This window comes from Zootermopsis nevadensis, unplaced genomic scaffold, assembly GCF_977971745.1.
Source record: "Zootermopsis nevadensis isolate Lab colony 2312 unplaced genomic scaffold, Znev_1.0 Znev_ptg000017l, whole genome shotgun sequence".
NCBI lineage: Eukaryota > Metazoa > Arthropoda > Insecta > Blattodea > Termopsidae > Zootermopsis > Zootermopsis nevadensis.
This window is the reverse complement of record NW_028259149.1, coordinates 13,300,495-13,320,800: the sequence shown is the minus strand read 5'-3', so window position 1 is coordinate 13,320,800 and position 20,306 is coordinate 13,300,495. Positions and strand designations below refer to the sequence as shown.

Here is a 20,306-nt window from a genome sequence, read left to right as displayed (position 1 = left end):
ACACAATTTCTTGATCTACTGAACGACAGAACATTTTCAAGATGAATTCTGCGCCGTTATCCTAGCCAATAACACCTCTGCGTCCGATAACAGGAATACGTCTGGTACCGCTTTGAGCAAAGTATGAAGTTCCCAAGAGTTAATCCTTAGAGATCATACAAGGTCAGATCTAATATGGGAAAGAATCAAAATGGCTTCACGGTTTTTATTGACTTTCTCGTCACGAGAGCGAAAGTTATTTGTACGTAATTCCAACCCGCTCCGCAGTTAGAGCCTCTCACAAACCAAATGCGAAGGAAAGTCTTAACTACCTTCTAATTCTAAAGGATAAAAAGAAAAGAAGAAAAAAGGTATATTCTCACGTGAGACTAAACTTTCAACAGCGATCTTCGCATTTCTTCATGCCGCACTCGTGTGATGCGTATTTATCGCACATACAAAGGACCAAACATTGTTACAAAACCGAACTTAACCATAGGCATCACATGTTACAGGCACAGAAATTATCATACTTAAACATCGTTTAATATTATATTCTAAAGATGCTTCAAATATAAATTGTATACCTTAAAGAGGTTAGAGGCTACTTTGTGTGTTCTTTTACACAGAGAGTAGTGTAATTAACCTTGCAGTAATACGTTTGTGTCTGCAAAGACTTGGAGTTATTTCTGAAGAACAGCAGCATATAGACGGCCGTGCGATGTCATTCTTAGCACATATTAAAAAATAAATTTTAAGCAGATCTGTGAGAGAATTAACAAGCTGATACGCTACCCTATGTAATTAGACAAGCAAAATCGATCGTGACTCGTCACTACCAGATGAGTGGGTTGGCTAACGGATAAACAGTGAGATCGCTTAATGTAACTGACGCTTAAACAAGATACCTCATGGCATGGAAACGGACAGAACAATAATAAAAGCGTTTTGTGCAAAAGTTCTATGGGTCTAAACATAAGAGATTTTTTTGTTATCGTTTATTTAGCAAACCGCACCGAGAACTTTTATATAAAGTAATCCAAATCGAGACATTTACAGAATCAATGAAAGCAGTTTCAATATAAATTTGCATAAATCACTCAGCTTGTAACTACGGCCTTTTCTGCGCCAAACCTTTCAACTGTATCTTGTTTATTCACGCGTGTAAACTCAAGAAACATTTTCTAGAAATCTACAAACAAATTTCTGCCTCACTTGGTACATAAAGAATGTGCAGAACGAAACGGAATTAAGTCCGGTTTACATGAATATAGAAAGAGAAGAACGTTTTGAATATCATCAAATAATAGGTAGAATTATCAGGTACTTGTATTATCAAAGCGATTTCTTTCTTGTATTTTATATCTTATTGGTACTGATGTTAGTTTAGTACACATGTAAATCCATTGTCACAAAACTAATCATATTAGAGGTTTTTATATATTTCGTTACATATTCGTTATAGAAAACATTTCATTCAGAATTTAAAGGCATCTACATTACTTCATGCACCAGTCTTTTCAACGTTATAACATTTTTTAAAATGACTGCAAAGGGGTATTATTTGCAATACACTAGTATTCCAAATGTGTATATTCCTGTTGGACTACGATACAAGGCCATTGTTCGCAAAAATGTTTTAACAATGACCAAGCACTAATGTTTCAACCAGGAAGTGGACGTTCAGGGGCATCCAGGCCTGGTAAATCAGACAGCTTAGAGGCGGACCTCGGGCAAAGCCCCTTGAGCAACAACAGATGGGGGCCTAGGTCAGAATACCAGTAATCAATCATAACAAGCTTTCAGTGGTTGTTCGCCGTCTCTCGAGGATTGTACCTCGAGACTAACCACAATTTTAAGATAGCTGTCTTCTGGGTTGTTGAGATGTGTAGTCTGTTAGAGGTTTACAGACGTTTCAGAGGTCACTGCTGCCTCCATCGCCCTGATGATGGAGGCATCAAGGACGTCTGAAAAATCAATAACCTTCATTCATGACTATTTTCATCATGCTACTGTTAAGTAACGCTAAACCTAAGAATCATAAAGATATGACATGATTAAATTTGTTGAAAATCCTAGCGCCGTGCTGAAGCGGCAACTTCTCCGGCTCCGACGTTGTGCATATAGCCTAAACGTAAATACGCAGGCGAACTAGGAACAACAACACGTTTTGCAATCTCAAGCGATAAGCGGTCGATGAACTTGAGTAACGAAAGGCAACAAGGTAATAAAACGATGCTTATGATTTATACCGGTTTTGAGTGAAATGTTGACAACACTACATAAACTTTGTGTTTAATGCCAGAAATGTGAAACTAAGAAGCTTACAATGCGTTGAACGTTTAGGAGAACGCAGGAAATTGGTACAGAATTCCGGTAGGGATATCTGATGGAAAGCAAAAGCTATGAAAACCGAAAAGATAATTCTGAAACGTATTACAACAGAAACAGGTTGTGACGGTGGAAGTTGCATTTCACTGTTTCAGGTTAGAGTACAATGATATAACTATGTGATGACGCTTATGAGCTTTCTGGTTCAATAACAAAAGGCGATCAATGCAATAAGCCTGCTCAAGATAACATTTTAACCTCAGGCAGATGAAGTACGGAAGATATGGACAGCACAAAACGTGAAGATTCATGTACTGTTAGGGAGATTTTATCAAGAAATATGATTTCCGAACCCCGCCAAAGTATTCTTACGAAAAGAATAAATTTATATAATGTTTCGACATAAAACCACCAAAGAAATAGACCAGATAGGAGATACAAACATAGTTGTAAGAATAATAATAAAACACATTTCACCAAAACAATTATATGGAAAAATTAAACTGCATAAATAAAATGTTATAAATTCAAAGAAATCAAGGACGATTATCTATGTGCAACATTTTGCACGCATAGGAAAAATGAGATACAATTTTTTCGTCGGAAAATCTCAACGAAAGATACAGTTTAAGAAACAGAGAGGTAGTTTTAAACATTGTATTAAAATGGATCGTACAGAAATTAGTTGTGTAGGTTTCTCCACTAGTTCACGATAGTGCCTAAAGCTTGGCTTTTGTGAACATTATGATAAACGTTCAGATTTCATAAAGAACAGACCGTTTCTTGATTATTTGTACCATTATCAACTGTTCAATACATTATAGCATAGAATTTAACAAGTTAATCAGTTGAAGATTGCTGTCATCAGACTCATCGCTGTGAAAACCTCAAATCCTACAAGTTAATCAGTTAGTTACAAACTTGCGTAATCAACTGGAAAATAAAAAAAATACTAAAGAAAATTCTCGTCTGTTTGATTAGGTAGTTAATTAGCTCGGTTTTCTAGTTCACTAACACATCTGCAGAAAAAAAAAGCACGGCTAGGGAATCTCACGAACCTGAAAGTCGAACAACAGCAGGACCAACCTCATGGCAACAAGACGTCTATTTTATGGCCAGTTATTTTCTGAACAAACGACTAAAATTAATACGTATACACGTAAAAGCACAGTTTGAGAGATGTCCAATCACACTGAGTCACGTGATTTTTTAGCAGCTGGTCCGCCCCCGTACACAGTCGCCCTGGCGCCAGAGAGGATCGATCGACCACAGCGCAGTCCATCTCCAGGCCTCCCACGGGACGGATGCAACGGGATCAAACATGTTCAAAAAGCTGGGACGCAGGAAAAAACGAAAAGCTTCCCACTCAAAGATTTCCAGTCCTGTTCAGAAACATGGCTGGCAACCCCACAGGCTTGTATAGTTCATGCCTAAATCACAACACAGCACGTCACGAAATAATTATACTACCAACCAGCTACCTAAAAGTAAATAACCAACCACACATTATCTTACATATTAACCAACTATCTAAGTACCTACATACCTACAAGATAATTACCTAATTAGCTTGACGAAATAATTATCCTGTCTCACAACAGAAGCAGCAATACAACTAATTACTTAATGAACTAGGTCACTAATGAACCGACCGGCTGACTGATCTAACTAGTTGCTAATTAGTCAAATTATCTAGATTCATTCCGACAAGGGCCAGATATCTAGCCTGTGACAGCGCTGATGTCGCTGGCTACTAAACAAAACGATTACATTACACGAAGTAATTTTTGTTGCGAGAACAATTTCGCTTCTCACCAACATCGCCTTGGTTGTGATACAGAAAAAGCTGTTTTATTATCTTTGCAAGTACTTTAAGGTCATAATTTTATTTGCAAATTATTTACTAATTAAGTATTCTTAAGATGGCTGTCTTCTGGGTTGTAGTGCCGTTTAGTCTGGTAGAAGTTTGCCATCGTTTCAGAGGTCCTTGCTGCCTCCATCATCAGGGCGATGGACGCAGCAGGGACCTCTGAAACGTTGATAAACTTCTACCAGACTACACGGCGCTACAAACCAGAAGATACGTTTTCTTCGTACTCACAGCCGTGAAAATCTCAACTCCTACTAAGTTTTCTTAACTGCACGTAACCAACTAACCAGCTAACAATCTAATTAGCTACGCACGTAGATAATCTCCTAGCGAACTCAATGATAGTAAACCAAGAAGGTTCAGCATTGCTAATACCATAACCTGACACTCAATAAGATCGTGGGCCAGTTCCATCAACCTCCCATCTTCACAGCCTATTTATAAGATTGAAGTTACCCTCCTCAGTTTGGCAAGTGATAGATGCCCAGTCAATTGTAACGTATTTTGACCAACAAAACAACTAGCAAATAGGCGAACTATTAAAATAACTAATGCCCTCCATTCTCCAATTCAGTTCGGACACTCCTGGCTCAAAATGATTATTAATCACTTATTTTTTCTAAGAATTGTAATGTATAGTCTTACTTTAACCCTTCGAAACCGAAGATTGTCTAAATAATATTTAAACATTCGGTCCGTACCACAAAGAAAACGTAACACTCCGCCCCTACAAATATCAACTTGTAAATGTTGTTTAGGGGGAAAATCCCTGTTTACAGCGAGAATCATACAAAACCCATAAATACAAACTGTAGAGTTGCCGACAGTTAAAGTAGATGGTACATAGACTATCGTTATCACTCGACTTCAAAGGGAAATGTGCAAAACGGGTTATTAAAAATAAAGTCCATTTATAAAATTAAGTCAGAAAACTAGGAAAGAATAAAGAATCATAGAAAGAGGAAAACAGATTCATTTTATCTGCAGCATTTAAAACAACTGTGGCTTCCTGTTCTATTTCTAAGATAAGATTTCTCTGTACAGAGTACACCAGTTTCCAGTAAAAATAAGTTGCAAGATACAGCTTTTCTGTGTAATAATTGAGCTTCTCCAGTAACTTAACATACGACAGAGCGACAGAACACGAAATATGCAAACCGCTAGTCGTATTGTTCTCTATTAAGCCTAGGAGCCTATTCATCTCACCACATTCTTCTTTCGTAATATTCAGAGCAACGTCTGTATCCATTTACCTTGAATATGATTCGCGAACATAGTTTGAGTCAAGGAGACAAAGCGCACTATGAAACAATAGCCGCACAGTCTACCAAGAATTAGAAAAGGTTATTGAGAATTCGAAGTTTCATAGTTCCATGCGATCTATTACGCTCTAGCATCACGCAGGATTAATTTCTCGGCTCAAATCACAGTTTACCGGCAGAGACACGAGTAGTATTTTGTGAAATTTCAGGTTCTCACGGCGGTGAGTATCAAAATTCCTGTCTTCTGTGATGTTTCGCCGTGTAGGGGCAATTTATAAGTCACGCTTGAGGAATCAGTTCCTGATAACTGAGGCCGCAAGCACCTCTGAAACGTCGATAAATTTCTATCAAACCAGAAGACAACAATCTTCTTGTATTCAAGTTTTTCGACAAAAACTGTGGCTATTTCCTTCTAAACTCATTTCCATGTAATATTATTGGAATTACGAGCGATTCTGGTGATAAATAAAAAGGGTTTTGTCAGACGTACAAAGCCACAGCGGGGGGGTGGGAGCAGAATTAGGGTAGAGGTTTGCTTGCACAGCACGAGGGCAATCTCGACCCAATATGCGTAAACACAACGGAAAACAACCGTGACTTGAATCAGCTAATTAACTTCTTAGGTGATAAAAATGCAATACCCCGTTTAGAACAGTATTCTGCTGATTTACAAAGGTCAATATATATTTATATTGAATCAGTTAATACCATCTGCAAACTATATCTGACTTTTTAGCAATGAATGTCGTGAGTTGCCATGAACATAGGCAAATTGAAAGTCTTACTTTTTAGCGAATTACCATAATATTGCAAAAAGAGAAAATACATAACCGCTGAAAGGATTTTCATTAAACTGGATCATACAGTTTTACTAATATCTTGTAGATATATTCCAATTTTGGTTAAAATCGAAGAGTAAATGGAAACCTAAATCAGCTTCTGCGTGAGTCTTAAATGCTAAATATTTATCGAAGTAAAAATGTTTCAGGCGTCGTAGAGACGAATGAATCGCTCATTTCATATCGTAAGTCTTGAGGTTTTCATGCCAAGTTAACGTGACTTTTATAACTAGGAAACAGATGGTCTTTTTGAATAAAATTTTATATTTTTCGTTCTTGGTTGTCCACCCACGAATTGTAAATCGAACGAAAACAACAGAGAGAAGTGCAACAATTTTTACCCTGTCCGTCTATTTCCTAACTTGTTTCTTTAAAACCCGAACATGAAATGATTAACAAGTTCAGAATAAGAGCCTTAACACAGCCAAGAAATGTTTGCCAGCGGCCAGGACACATAATACTGCATTTTAACTCGAGGTGACTAAAACAGAGTAAGAAAGAAAGAGGGAAACAAAAAGAAATATGGAAAACGAGGGAATAAAATAAGGAAGACAGACACAGAGGAAAAATAAGTAGACAGATACAAACACAAATGGAAGGTGAAACAGAAATGGAAGAAAGGAGAGTGAAAGAATGGAACGTGGGGAGAAAGAAATGAGGAAAAAGGAGAGAAAATTAAACAATATAATAAAAATTAAGGGAAGAAGAAACAGAAGGAAATTTAAAGTCAATTACTATAACAAATTCTAAAAACGTATTCTAAATTATCATGTTTCTACTAGCACTGATCGCTTTGTGTGTCCTACAAATGTCACTACCGTGACAGATAATTAAGTTAATTGCCTTGATATTGTACTACAGCACTTTGTATTGGAAACTGCTCTCCATGCAAGCTGCTGCCACCATAGCACGAAACACGAACTACCACCAACATCTTCGAGAACTGCTCAAGCAAGAATCTGTTGCGTGGCAAAGCACAGACCGTATATTAAAATACGTAATTTTCATCTGAAATGACGATGTTATTTTTCTGGGCTGTGTTGCTACATTATTAAAGATTTATGAATATCAAATTGAAAGAACACATTTCTTGAAGATATCCGTCTTCTGGGTTATTGCGCTGTGTAGTCTGGTCGATGTTAACATCGACCAGACTACACAGCGCAATAACCCAGAAGACGGATATCTTCATACTCACCGCTGTGAGAACCTCAAGTCTTACATAACACATTTCTTGTGCAGCAGAAGACCAGTTCCCAGTGTTAATATTCAAAACGAAACATTTATGCGGAGACGACTACAAGAGGTCTCAATGGAGACATGAGTAAGCCATGAATCGCTCTGATATCAAACCAAGGTAACTTATACACAGAAGGATACTCATTCAAAAGAAAACTACCGATGTTATTTGTGTATTTGCACCCCTGACTGGCATTTCCAGTGACTTACTGCAGACAAAAATTGAATGTGAGCGCAGATAATTAGCAGCACAGATAGCGTACCACATTCCTTCTAGGACCTAATGAAAGGCACTAATATTTCATTGCACAGAAATGCACCTGCATTTAGTTAAATGTACGCCATATAAAAATTAATAAAAATAGAATTTATAGAGCTTAATGGGATAAATACTAGTATGTCACATACTAGTTTTTACACCAAGAATTTTGATCAAATTCAATTTAAGTTTTGTGCAAATAACGATTATATTTGACTAACATGACCAAAAATTAAATTCGCCCGTAATGGCTTTTAGTGTCTATATTCCCTAATATCAAATTTAAACAAAGTAAATTAATCAATTTTATGGTAAACTATTTGAACACAAAAGCAGCATCTTGAATTCTAGGCTTAAAACTGCCAGACATTATTACATTCTTAACAAACTTTTGTGTATATGAGCACCGATGCCAAGCTTAGCGTAGTCTAACCTAACCTAATCTAAGCGGCAACTTTTAATTCACTCTCTTGCCCACATGTCTGCGACAGTCCCAGAATTTTGGGTCAATCCTAATACTACCGAAACTTTAACCACCGCCAACAAAAGCAGCAAGAATCTTAATTAATCTCCAGTGTAAGTAAAAATATTTGGAAGAAAAACTTTCAATCTTACATGAGATTTGAGATCCACACAGTGACAAATATGTCAGTATAGGATCTGAGACTTTCATGGCAAGTCCAGTCAATAAAATCTTCCCGAGCAATCAGCCGCGTCAACCGGTTACCGTAGTAAACCGGCGTTTCGGGAATCAACTCTGTCCCCATCATCAGGGTTCTGATGCGACTGGATACCTTGAAAGTCGCCCGTGATAACTTAGGACTCATGCCCTGCGAGCCGCCCTCCTCATCATGTCCACCCACCTACCACATGTCTGGCAAACCACCTGCCAGATCCCAAGGGGCCTTTATAAGAGCTGCTTTCTTTGACTTCTCTCTCTCTTGCATGTCCTTACCCCCTCCGCCAGGACCATGTCCAATCCTGACCCTGCTCCCCACTGCTCTGGCCAAAGTTGACTGACTGCGCCGATTCAGAATAATGCCGATTTTGAAATCAGAAAGTCAAAAAGTGAAAAAATATATTTTGCTATTTTTATAACGTTTTACAAAGTTTCTCGCACTGCTTCTTATACTAAATTGTAATTCTTACATCGCTGATTTTGAATAAAAATTATAAATACAGTCATCTCTGCAATTACGTATGTTTCGTTAACGCGAATTTGCTCCAATGAGATCGATGAATCGGTAAAAGCTGTTTGTGAAATGCAAACTTTTGCATATGCAAGTTTGCTCTTATGCAATTTCATTCCCAGCGCTTTAAACTGTCAAAGTACTAATTTAATCTCTGCGGATGTACAGGGGTTATTTTTACTATGCGATTTTCTATAGGTCGGCATTTTACATGAATGCAACTATCACATAACAGCAGAGATGACTGTACACATCAGTCACATGAAAGAATCGCAGTCAATCGCAGGGACCAACGAATTGCCTATTCTAAGTGTATAAAATATATTTTTTAAATTCCCTTTATTTTATTTACGTTATTTCAGAGCTTTAAATGTAATGCCATTATATTACTTGTCAATGTTTGGGTGCTGGGAATGCATGTCATATTCTTCCCATTGATTTACATTATAAAAGAGTTTCAATTTACGCCGATTCCGTTTACACCGGTTCGTCCAGGAACACATCCCTGGCATAAATTGAGGGCTACCTGTATCTCAAACCGATTCCACATACACAACTTACTCATCATTCTGATGACCAAGGACCTCTAAGGCATTGGCAAACTTCTACCAGACTACAAAGCGCTACATCCCAGAAGACTGCCATCTTCATAATTGTTTGTCAGTTATTTTAATAACAATAATAATGATCAGGAGTTCTTGCAACCGACTTACTTACCCGACAACCTGCCCCTCAGATTGGATTCATCTGGCATTGCCTATTTGCAGGCTCCTGTGACATGGCAATGAACCCTCTGGTTCTACAAAAGATTGGGGACTTCTTGACTAACTACACAACTATTAATTCCTCAAGGACACTTGGCTCAGGATAAGATCAAGAAATGGCCATTGTGAACACGGTAATGTCATTAGAGTTACATAAAAGACAGAATATCTTCACTACCTGAATAACTATTAGCTTCTCATGTTGGGTTAGTTGGGTAGAATGAAACAATGGACGTAGCTATACGATTTGAAGCTTTCACGGCGACGTAACTCGATAAAATTTTCTCGGGTGATCAGCCACGTCAGATTGTTAAACGATAAACCTGAAGTTTCAGGGACCATCTCTGTCCCCATCATCAGGGTCCCTGATACATTAAAGTTAATGGTATGTCATTTTTACTTACCTGTCACGAAAAATCTCATGCTATCCGACCAACACCTATGACCCAGAAGTGTCTGCGAAGAGTATAAGCTGCCCAACCCATTGCAATTAAGAAGAGAGGAAGACACAGTGTCCATCGGAAGATATGTGGGTCTGGTGGCGGATGAATGAATGAGCTTCGTCTTACTTGTAAACTACATAAAAGAAACAAAATATAGAATACATCATTTTGGTTGTGTGCCTAAAACATACACATGATAAGAAAATACAAACAAACAAAAAAAAAAACAGCAAAAGGATACATATAAGTTCAATAACAGAAAAGCAAATACTACAGAATCATGCTAACATTAATGATAACACACTGAATTATCTGAAATTGGCACCACACAAATGCTGGCACCCTGTACCAAAAAAAGACACACAGTGAAATCTCACAATTAAATATTTCTGGGGGCATTTAGTTGTCTTATAAAACTGAAAGTGCTTTATGCTGTAATGGCAACAAAATAAAAAATAATAATTATTCTGATAAAGATAACAATGTTAAAAAAGAAAAATATTACTGCTCCTCGCTCAATTACCTTCTTTCACAATGCCTGTTATCTCGCCCAGCTTAAGTGCTCTATGTTTATTTGAATTCTACACACTTTAATTTTATTTGCACAATTGTATTTTGCAAGCAACACGCCTCATGATCAAAAGCGGTCATTCTATGACAAAACCTCCACACTTTTCTGCCCTCCTCTTGCATGTGTTCATTATTCCCAACTCTGTTTTTGCATACCTTTCATAACTTAGTCTCTTCAACGTCCATTTATTCAATACCACTGTATCTTTAACTCAAACAAATTTTCATACTCACCGCTGTCAAAACCTCAAATCTTACAACTTTTCTCATACCGTTAGCTGCTTTCAGATACTATATAATGTCCCAGTTTCAAATTTTATATCTTCTAGGCAATTTCTTAATACTTGACCAAAACATCATTTCTGCTACTTATAATCTGCTTACATGAAGACAAAGACTTCAGCATTTTCATAAAAGAATATACGGTATTCAGAAACTAGTAAACGATCCTACTCACTCAATAACATCTAGGTCTGCAGCAGTGAGAGTTTGAGGCTGAAACTTGTACAGGACTTCCAGCGCAGCTCTTTCACCTGCCTGTACAGCTCCGTCCATATAACCACACCACCGAGTTGCAGTTTCTGTGCCAGCCCAATAGATCCTGCAAATAATGTAATCCTCTCAAGGTTCATGAAAACAGTTGATTCATTAAATTAATATCAAGTTGGACATTGCCCACTGTCTGAGAAGTGCATTCTAATAATCTAGTATTCCAAAGGTCCCAGGTTTTATCCCATCTATCACCATTAATATCCAAATATAAAAGAAATAACATAATTGTCACTACAATGAAAACCACCTAAGAGACAGGAGGAAAGCCAGCTCAAATAAAACTCAAATAATGGGCAATCTCAAACATAATATTCATATAAATAAAATATGTTGCTGCAAATCATTCTAGAAGGAACAGTGTCACTCATCAGACTGAGAAATTACTCACTAATGTTGGCATAACGGATTAAACTTGTGAATAAAAAATGTTAATAAATATGCAGGTCTCAAAAAACCCAAAGTATAGTCATATGAGACAAGTGTAAAATCAAAGATAGTAAATACAAATTTTGTTAATACTCTTTTCCACTCTCTCAATTTCTCCACAGATACCAAAGAGTAAGTCTGTAAATGGCAAGGTTATGAAGGCTTTTGTTAGATGTAAATAGGCAAACAAACAACTATTAACACTATAAAAAAGACACTATTGCCGTACGCTCTCACCCACTGTTCTGGAGTTCACAGGTACGGACGATGCAACTACAGCTCGCCGCAAACCAGCTACAGCTACAGCCACCGGACCACCGGATAAATAGCTAAGTGCAGAATCTATTCCTATGAATAACAACATCTGGTGCAGTGTCGCTTAAGATACTTTTCGTCAAATGTCATATTCATTATTTTTTTCTAAATCAAGTTTGAGCCATTTAATTAAATGAACTGATTTCCCTGATGCCACCGATGATGACCTCTTGAGGTTGAAACGCGTATGGCAATAGTGTCTTTTTTTATAGTGTTAATAGTTGTTTGTTTGCCTATTTATATTCTAATACACTACACGGTATGCAAAGTTTTAAGATTTTGTTAGATGTGATTGAACATCAGGAGGTAGGGAAAAGATTACAGCAAAATATAGTTCCCTGTACAATAATCAGCTGCTTCAACACATATATATGCGTAAGATGCTAAAAGTTACTAACGGAAGTGACTCACTTCTCTTCTGTGCAGGTCAGATGTAATTAGATACAGTGAAACCTCTATCCATCGTTCCCGGAACTATCGTTTTCCCGGATGCATCGTCCGTTTTGTTCGGTCCCGAATACATCCCATATAAAATAATGTTACATTTTCCCGCTTCTATCGTTCCTCGAACTATCGTTTTATCGCATCAAAAATCTTAGTCCCGGCCCACAATTTTCCCGCAATGATCGTTTCTGAGAATTTAAAATGCTGGGTTTAGAGATAAATTAATACCGAAAGACGCATAATGTTTTTGGAATACACAGTAGCGGTAACCTGTTATGTCGCCCAACCAGCACATTCTTTTGGAATGATGGTCAGCGGTGCAGGGGTGATAGTTGGAGAGAATGGCGGCGCGCATTGTCAGAAATTTTACGATTTTAATTAGGGTGCACTCATATTTCGTTCCAGCGATGCCAGATGGCATGTGCAGTGTGAATTTCTTCACAAATGCTTTTATTACAAGTACAAAGGAAAGGCTGGCGGCACTTTTCATTCTTCTGGTTCATCTCGTTTCCAGCGGTTCAGGGTCTTCTACAGCTACGTTTCGTTGAGTTCCGCAGTAATAGTATTTCCATTCTTCCTGTTATTGTCCGCAAAGGGGGTTGGAGCGGTGAGAAAGAGGAAGACGACGAATGCGAGCCCGAAGCTTTGCCGAGTTTTGCCGAAGCACTCGCTGCATTGGCGAAAGTGAAGTCGTTCTTTTATGCGCTTAATATTAGTGAACGTGGAAAGTGCTCTGTTTGGTCTAAAACGTAAAGTTTCAACAAACCAGTTGTCCATTAAAGACTTTTTTTGGTAAAAAGAAGTAACTTTGAAAGAGAAACATTGTTTTTTTTAAATTTTTAATGCTTTCCCGCATCTATCGTTTTCCCGCATTCATCGTTTTTATTTCCCACCCCCGCCGAAAACGATGCATCGAGGTTTCACTGTATTTGCCGACATTCAAGGGACATATTTTATGTTATATATGTTATATAATGGTAAGCACACTGGGCAATTACAACAGCATGCGCCAGCAGACTGTGGTTTCTCTTACAGTAGAAATGTCCAATGAGAACAACTTTCACCCAGCTCGTGAAATGAGAAAACATTTGGAGATTTCTGTCTTCTGGGTTGTTGCACTGTGTAGTCTGGTAGATGTTTACCAACGTTTCAGAGGTCATACTGCCTCCATCATCAGGGTGATGAATCACCCTGATGACCAGACTACACAGCGCAACAACCCAGAAGACAGAAATCTTCATACTCACCGCTGTGAAAACCTCAAATCATACAGAGAAAACATTTGTTGACTTCTGCCAATGCAGCTAATTTTTTAGCATATATTTGGTTGTGATACCATACAAATGAACCACATAAGATGCACACAAACCCAAGAAGAGAGTACTCAGAACATATGATGTAATAAAAGGTAAAGGTAATAGAATGGCAATGAAATCTCTAAGAAATGTGGTAAGACAATGAACAAGACCTAAAGGGGCAGACAGTTCTCAAACGAGAATGTTCAGAACATGACGACAGATAAACTCCAAGCCATAAACCAGAAAAGTGTCAAGCTCATTGCCCTATATCATTAAGTAGAATAGGTCTGAGTACATAAGTACTAAGTAAGCATTTATTTACTTAGTACCACTAGATTTGCATGTCCCTAATACATCTCACTCCCATTTCGAAGGTACCCAGTTTGAAACAGTCAAGGATTAGGTTTCCAAACAAAATTTGTATGAGTTGTAACAAGAAATAAGGTACCTTCCAAAGGGTGTCCTGATCTGATGGAACCATACCATCATTCCAGGTGACATCCCATGTGTCGGACAGCCTCCTACATAGGCCTCTTCACCCCAGTTCTTCTCCACATAGTCAATGGGATCATGAACCCAGTCACCCCAAAAGTAAGAAAGTGTCTCCAACACAGATTGTTTCCGACAAGATGTCTGAAATTAGACAAATTAAAAATAAGTAAATACATGACTGTTACAAAAATAATATGTTGGTGGAAAATTACCTGACAAATAATACTTTAATTTCAGTTAATAATTCAGGTGGCAACAAACTGTCTGCTATGAGGATTACTATTACACTAATTTGAATTTGAAATTATTTTACAATGATTCAACTGCATACATTATAGTATTAAAAATGATGGGAGGATGATCATGAAAGTAAAGTATTTAAGAATTTAGAAGGTACCTATATCATATTTCATGGTACTAACCCTGAGTTCATAAGGGACAGAAAGAAAACTACAAAAAGATCAAAACAAAGACACTTGGTAACTGTGCCAAGATGAGAAATGTGAGCAATTAGCTAATGTTACTTTAACAAAATTCTGTCACCATATGAGTCCATAATTGTTCAACTTTGGATTTGATTATTTTGACATGACTTTAATTTGATTATCTTGACTGAAACTGACTCAAAGAATATTCCCTACAACTTTGGCAGGAACTTCCTGGTATACCCTCCATAGTGTTGAGCAATAGGATTATTAATTAATTGGAAAGGATGTGAAAAGAAGTGGCCTAATTTAAGGTATTATCCCAGCATTCTCCTGAATAGAATAAGGAAAACCATGAAAAAACCTCAGTCAGGATAGTCAGTCTCCAGCTAGGATTTGAATGAGGACCTCCCAACTATAAAACAAGAGTGCAAACCACTTAACTCCAAAGTTTATACTAATAAAACTCACATCTTTGGAATTCCACTGCACACCACTTTTACTAGCCATGTAGCCAACAATGGCTGGGTGGCCATGATGAGTTGTTGCATCATATGTTGCACTGATGGGTCCTGCATCACAACCACGCTCAACTTTACCTCCTCCATAGCTCAATACTTCACCAGAAAATCCCTTCTCTCTCCAGAAAGCCTGTTGATACAAAATATGAAGCAATTTTACACTTGGTATGTAAACTGATATAAGCCTAGCTATCAGAGGTTTGAAAGCATTTTGAGGATTGCTGTAGCCATAAACTCTTCCTACATGATCACTACAGCAGCAGATAATGTATATTCATTCCCCTTTTCAACCTTTCTTTGCAGTCATTCTTAAAATACAAGATAAACCCATTAAAAATTTGTGTTTAGTGCAACTTGGATTGTCTGAGTGAATTCACTTATAGACTTTAAACTTGAATCAGTAGTGCCAGCCACATTCACAGTTCCAATGGATTGCCATCCCTAACCTAAAACAACACTCATTAACATATTGTGTTCACAAACAACTAACATCTGGCAGACATCTCAAAGTCATTTACCCAATAGACAAGTGTAATGAATCAGTGATGTTATTTCTTCATATATGATTTGTATTTTTATATAAATATTAAGTTGGGCATTGCCCACTGTCTGAGATATATTTTATTTACAGGATGTTTCACGAGTTCACTCTACTCCTATCTTCAGGTGACCAATCATCATTATCCTGACAAATCTGTCGTTGCTGCATCATGACTAATATCAAAATAAGAACAAAATAATACTAACTCTGTCAGTATAATGACAACCATTACCTGAAAATGGCAATAAAGTCAGCTAATGGAATGTCATGTATATCAAATATACCTCAGACAATGGCTAATACCTAGCATAATTTTCTTATAATAAATGAACCGCTGAAGATCACTGCCTTCTGGGATGTGCTGTGTAATCTGGTAAAAGTTTACCAGTGTTTCAGAGGTGCTTGCTGCCTTCATCATCACCCTAATGATGGAGACAGCAACTGAAACATCAGTAACCTCATACCAGACTACATGGTGCAACTTCTCAGAAGACTACCATCTTCATATTTGCCAACATAAGAACCTGAAATCTCACAAATGAAAATGAACCACTGTTATAACTTTTATAGAATCAGTTTGTATTTTCCTACAAGAAATACAGGTTTATAATATGGGCCATCAAAGTATTTTATCACCTGTATAATGGACGCAATTATTATCTTACTTTGGGGTAAGTGATGATAAACTTGGTGAGATGCCCAACAGGGTACCGTTGTAATAACTGCCTGTGTTTGAGAGATAGAGATGGATTGAAGAGGATTCGATGTACTTCTGTTGGTGGTAACGCTACTATAATATATTTACTCCTGAAAATAAAGTCAACAAGTGAATCATTTCATAAAAAATAATATATTCAAATACAGCCAGATGGCAGAACTTAAAAGCTGCAACCATCTGTCAGATATGTACCATCAAGGAATCCAACCAACAAACAGCCAGATAAAGCAAACACAGACACAGGGTACCTGCATCCGGACAAGTGGAAGGGTGAATAACAGGACCCAGACTCTCCATAGAGTTTACTGATGATAAATAAGACCTTTGAAAGAGCACAGACAATGAACATAAAGATACTTGTCTTACCTATATATTTTCCCAAATCGAGTGGACACTCGGACTCCATTTTCAGATTGCTCAATCTCTGTCACTGGGGTGTTCAGAATAATACATTCCTTCCCAATTTTAACAGAAAGCTCCAAAGCTATTTGCTGTGCTCCACCCTAAACAGTAATAACGTATTTTAATCAATCAGAATACTTACAAAATCTGAGCTTCTCAAGGCAACTTTTTGGCAACGTCACTTGATAAGACAGTGTTGCAAAACATTTTTCTCAATAGATTCAGCTATGTGCTGGTGTCAACAATTACATTTAGAAGTATACTGAGTGTGAATTATTGCAAATATCCATTTCAGACCATCTAAAAAGTTCAATTATTGTTGATATAAAGTATAAGCAAGGAGAAATGTCATCCCTCTGCTCAATTCAGAAACACACCATGAGGGTTTATTAACTTTGGTACTAGATGGAAGTAAGTAATAAGTGCCATGCCATGTCAAATTTATCACCAGGGAAACAGCCCCTGAAACCAACTTGATAGCAGGCTGGGTAAGGCCCTATAGACAGTCTGGACATGACTGTGAAGAAACTTTTTAAAAATCTTTATTGATACCTTATAAATTCTGATCACCTCATTTAATATAGCTATTTTAAGTAATTCTGTTAGCTACCTCATCTGATGCAATAATTCCTTGTTCAGCCAATAGACAATAAAAACTGAGTGTGTTGTATGTGACTTCTGGAGTCAAAAGGACATAAAAATTGCAATAGTAGCAACTCAAAACAGATTATACAAATGTGCTGACATGCCTGTTTATTACTATAAAATTTTGGAAGTTGTGTATTTAACTAATTATAAGGAAATCAATACATCTGAACAGATAAACAAACAAACACCCATTAACCTCTAATCTTTGTAATTAGTAATCACCCATTAAGTTTTGGGAATTATTAGGAAAAAAGAATAATCGATACACAGAAAAACAAAAGTACATTAAATATATATATTATTGTTAAAAAGGAAAATAAAAAAGAAAGAAAGTTTACCATTTCACAAAACTGACCTTTATCCGTAATTCTCTTGCTCCATTCAAACTTGAACTAAACTGACTCAGCAGTCCATGTGTACCATTTGAGAATGCCAAGAAATACAATGCTGACAGTTGTGATGCCTCAGTTCCTGCACACAAATTGTGTATATCCCATTAATACATTGTAATACAGAGCATTTTAACTTATCTATGACAATATTTTTCTGAAAAAGTATCAAATTCCAGATATTCACAAAAATTCCGATAAATACTACCTACTTAAGTGGGAGAGGGCCCTTCTTTAAATTTAGGTATTTATTCAGCTGGTCAAGAAATTTTAAATTTTTATGGAACCTAAATGTTCATTACCATTCTCACAAAATCCAACCACTGGACACCATCAAATGAAGAGTACAAATTATGACAATTCTAATTTGTAACTTTGTTCATCCTTTTTCTTTCTTTCTGTTAGGTCCAAATATTCTCCTCACCAACTTCGTCTCAAACTACCCCCACCTATGTTCTTCCCTGAGATGATATGTTCTTACCAAATGTGACACGAATAAGAGTTCTCATAATATCTTGGGCCATTTTGGTGGACAGATGTCTGAGCAACAACGTCTCCATTGTTATTGAATCCATCTCTTTAGAAAATGTGGAACTGAATGGATCAACAAGTGATACTTCCTTGGACATTTTTTCAATCTGTAAGAAATAAAATAGCACAATTATATTTATGTTTATGTAAAACTTCATGGAGTATAAAAAAGTGTCCATATTTTAAAGTTATATTAATGAAATCATAATAAAATTAAACTGACACTTCATCACATTCAGAACTTTATAAGACTTCATAAGATCTCCTTGGGCAATGACATGCATGAAATTGAACAGAAGTCCAACATTTTTAAGACCATCTGTTACAAAAATATCTCAGAATACAAGAAAAATATGTTTCATCTCATGATACATAGTTTATTACATAAAACAGTGGTAAGAAATTGGTCAGAGTATTGATAGGATATACATCCAGGACTTACTTTTGAGACAAACTGTCCAAGTTCATAGCAACTGTAATATGAACCAAAGGATGGGAAAGATGTGCTGTACTTCTCAAAGACTGAAGCACTGCCTTGGCCTATTTTATACCCAGTATCATATTGCAGATATGTAGTGAGATTAAGCTCTTGCAGCAATCGCAGAATATGAAGCTGAGATGAACTGACCCACTGCCCTCCAAGATCAAACTGATCTGTTTGAAGATTTGAAGTTTTTAAAGTAACTGTCAAGGTCCGTCCACCCACACGATCTGAAACATGAAAACCATAAGGGAAGATATTAATTCCTGTGTTTGGTGGCTCTCTCTTCAAGTATTAAATCTGATCATCTGCCACAGGTAGAAAACTCAAGATTTTTGACAGGCACATCCAGTTTATTCTCCCATAACATTATAATGATGAGTACAAACCACTGTAGAAGCCAGATATTCATTGCTTTGACAAATGTTTACTGTTTCGAAAGATGAGGGATGGGAAATTGTTCAGAAAAATCCACATTGGGAATCAGCTGCTGTCAAAACTGAAACCTTCTGCACAGAATGCCAGTACCATACCCATGGATCAGCAGGTGCTCATGCCAAACAACAGATGCAATGATCTCCCGTAGCACACCTCTAACTGAACAACCAATTTTCTCTAAAAATGGAGGATGATTTTTCATTACTATAAGACTATTTGACAATGCTGTTCAAATACACAAGCTACAAACAAAAATTTGATCAAATGAATGGTAAATATATAAGAATTTTGAAGGTCACTGTGATCTATTAAGAAGCATTATCCTGGCATTCACTTGGAGAGACTGGGAAAAAACTTTTTGTTGTGAATCCTGAAGGAAAGAACCAGTCAGATCTAGATGCAGATGGCAGGATACTATTAAAACAGACCCTTCACTAACAGGTTGTAAGGTTGTGGACTGGATTTATCTGGCAGTATAGGATCCATGTGCGGTTTCTTGTGGGCGCTTTATACAGAATTAAGCCAACCAATTTGATGTGGCCACAGAGCACATTAAGATGCATCTTCTGTCTCCCATCATATTTTCAAAAAACGTAGTGGCAACAAATTACGCATTTAAATAAACATGTCCAAAAAATTGTATTAACTGTTGAGTTACAAGAAGTTCATTTGACACAACAAACCAAAAGTTCAATCAAAATTTCTAACCCTTTGCTTCCAGTACTAAAACCCTTAAACTCTGATTTTTTTTAAGGAGTTTGTACGCTGCTGTCAAACCAGAAATACCAGCTCCAACTACTATGATATCTGCTTCAATCATCGTGCAAGGATATCCAATAACTTTTAAATTTTACGAGAAATGCTAATTCTATATATGATTTTACACATCCATACAAGCAATACAAAACAACCTCAAACTCGCAATTTATCATACATGAC

General features: G+C 37.0%; 1 protein-coding gene across 4 annotated transcripts in view; it reads right to left on the bottom strand.

The window, feature by feature from the left end:
- The window catches only part of shps (putative monoamine oxidase sheepish), an 82,385-nt gene extending 62,093 nt beyond the window's left edge, over positions 1-20,292 (bottom strand). For 2 of the 4 annotated variants that reach the window (XM_087350556.1, XM_087350557.1), the window contains exons 1-10: positions 20,076-20,292; positions 18,891-19,159; positions 18,399-18,555; positions 17,884-17,999; positions 16,845-16,981; positions 16,426-16,567; positions 15,170-15,349; positions 14,230-14,414; positions 11,204-11,347; positions 10,138-10,309 (exon numbers count right to left, since the gene is read on the bottom strand). In XM_087350556.1, coding sequence (XP_087206682.1) covers positions 10,153-10,309; positions 11,204-11,347; positions 14,230-14,414; positions 15,170-15,349; positions 16,426-16,567; positions 16,845-16,981; positions 17,884-17,999; positions 18,399-18,555; positions 18,891-19,159; positions 20,076-20,187 — 1,599 coding nt within the window. In that variant the 5' untranslated portion in view covers positions 20,188-20,292 and the 3' untranslated portion in view covers positions 10,138-10,152. Of the gene's footprint in view, positions 1-673; positions 1,947-4,398; positions 7,241-10,137; positions 10,310-11,203; positions 11,348-14,229; positions 14,415-15,169; positions 15,350-16,425; positions 16,568-16,844; positions 16,982-17,883; positions 18,000-18,398; positions 18,556-18,890; positions 19,160-20,075 lie in introns of those variants that run through there. The other 2 variants (XM_022082663.2, XM_022082665.2) reach the window with 2 other exon arrangements.
- Positions 20,293-20,306: the final 14 nt, after the last annotated feature.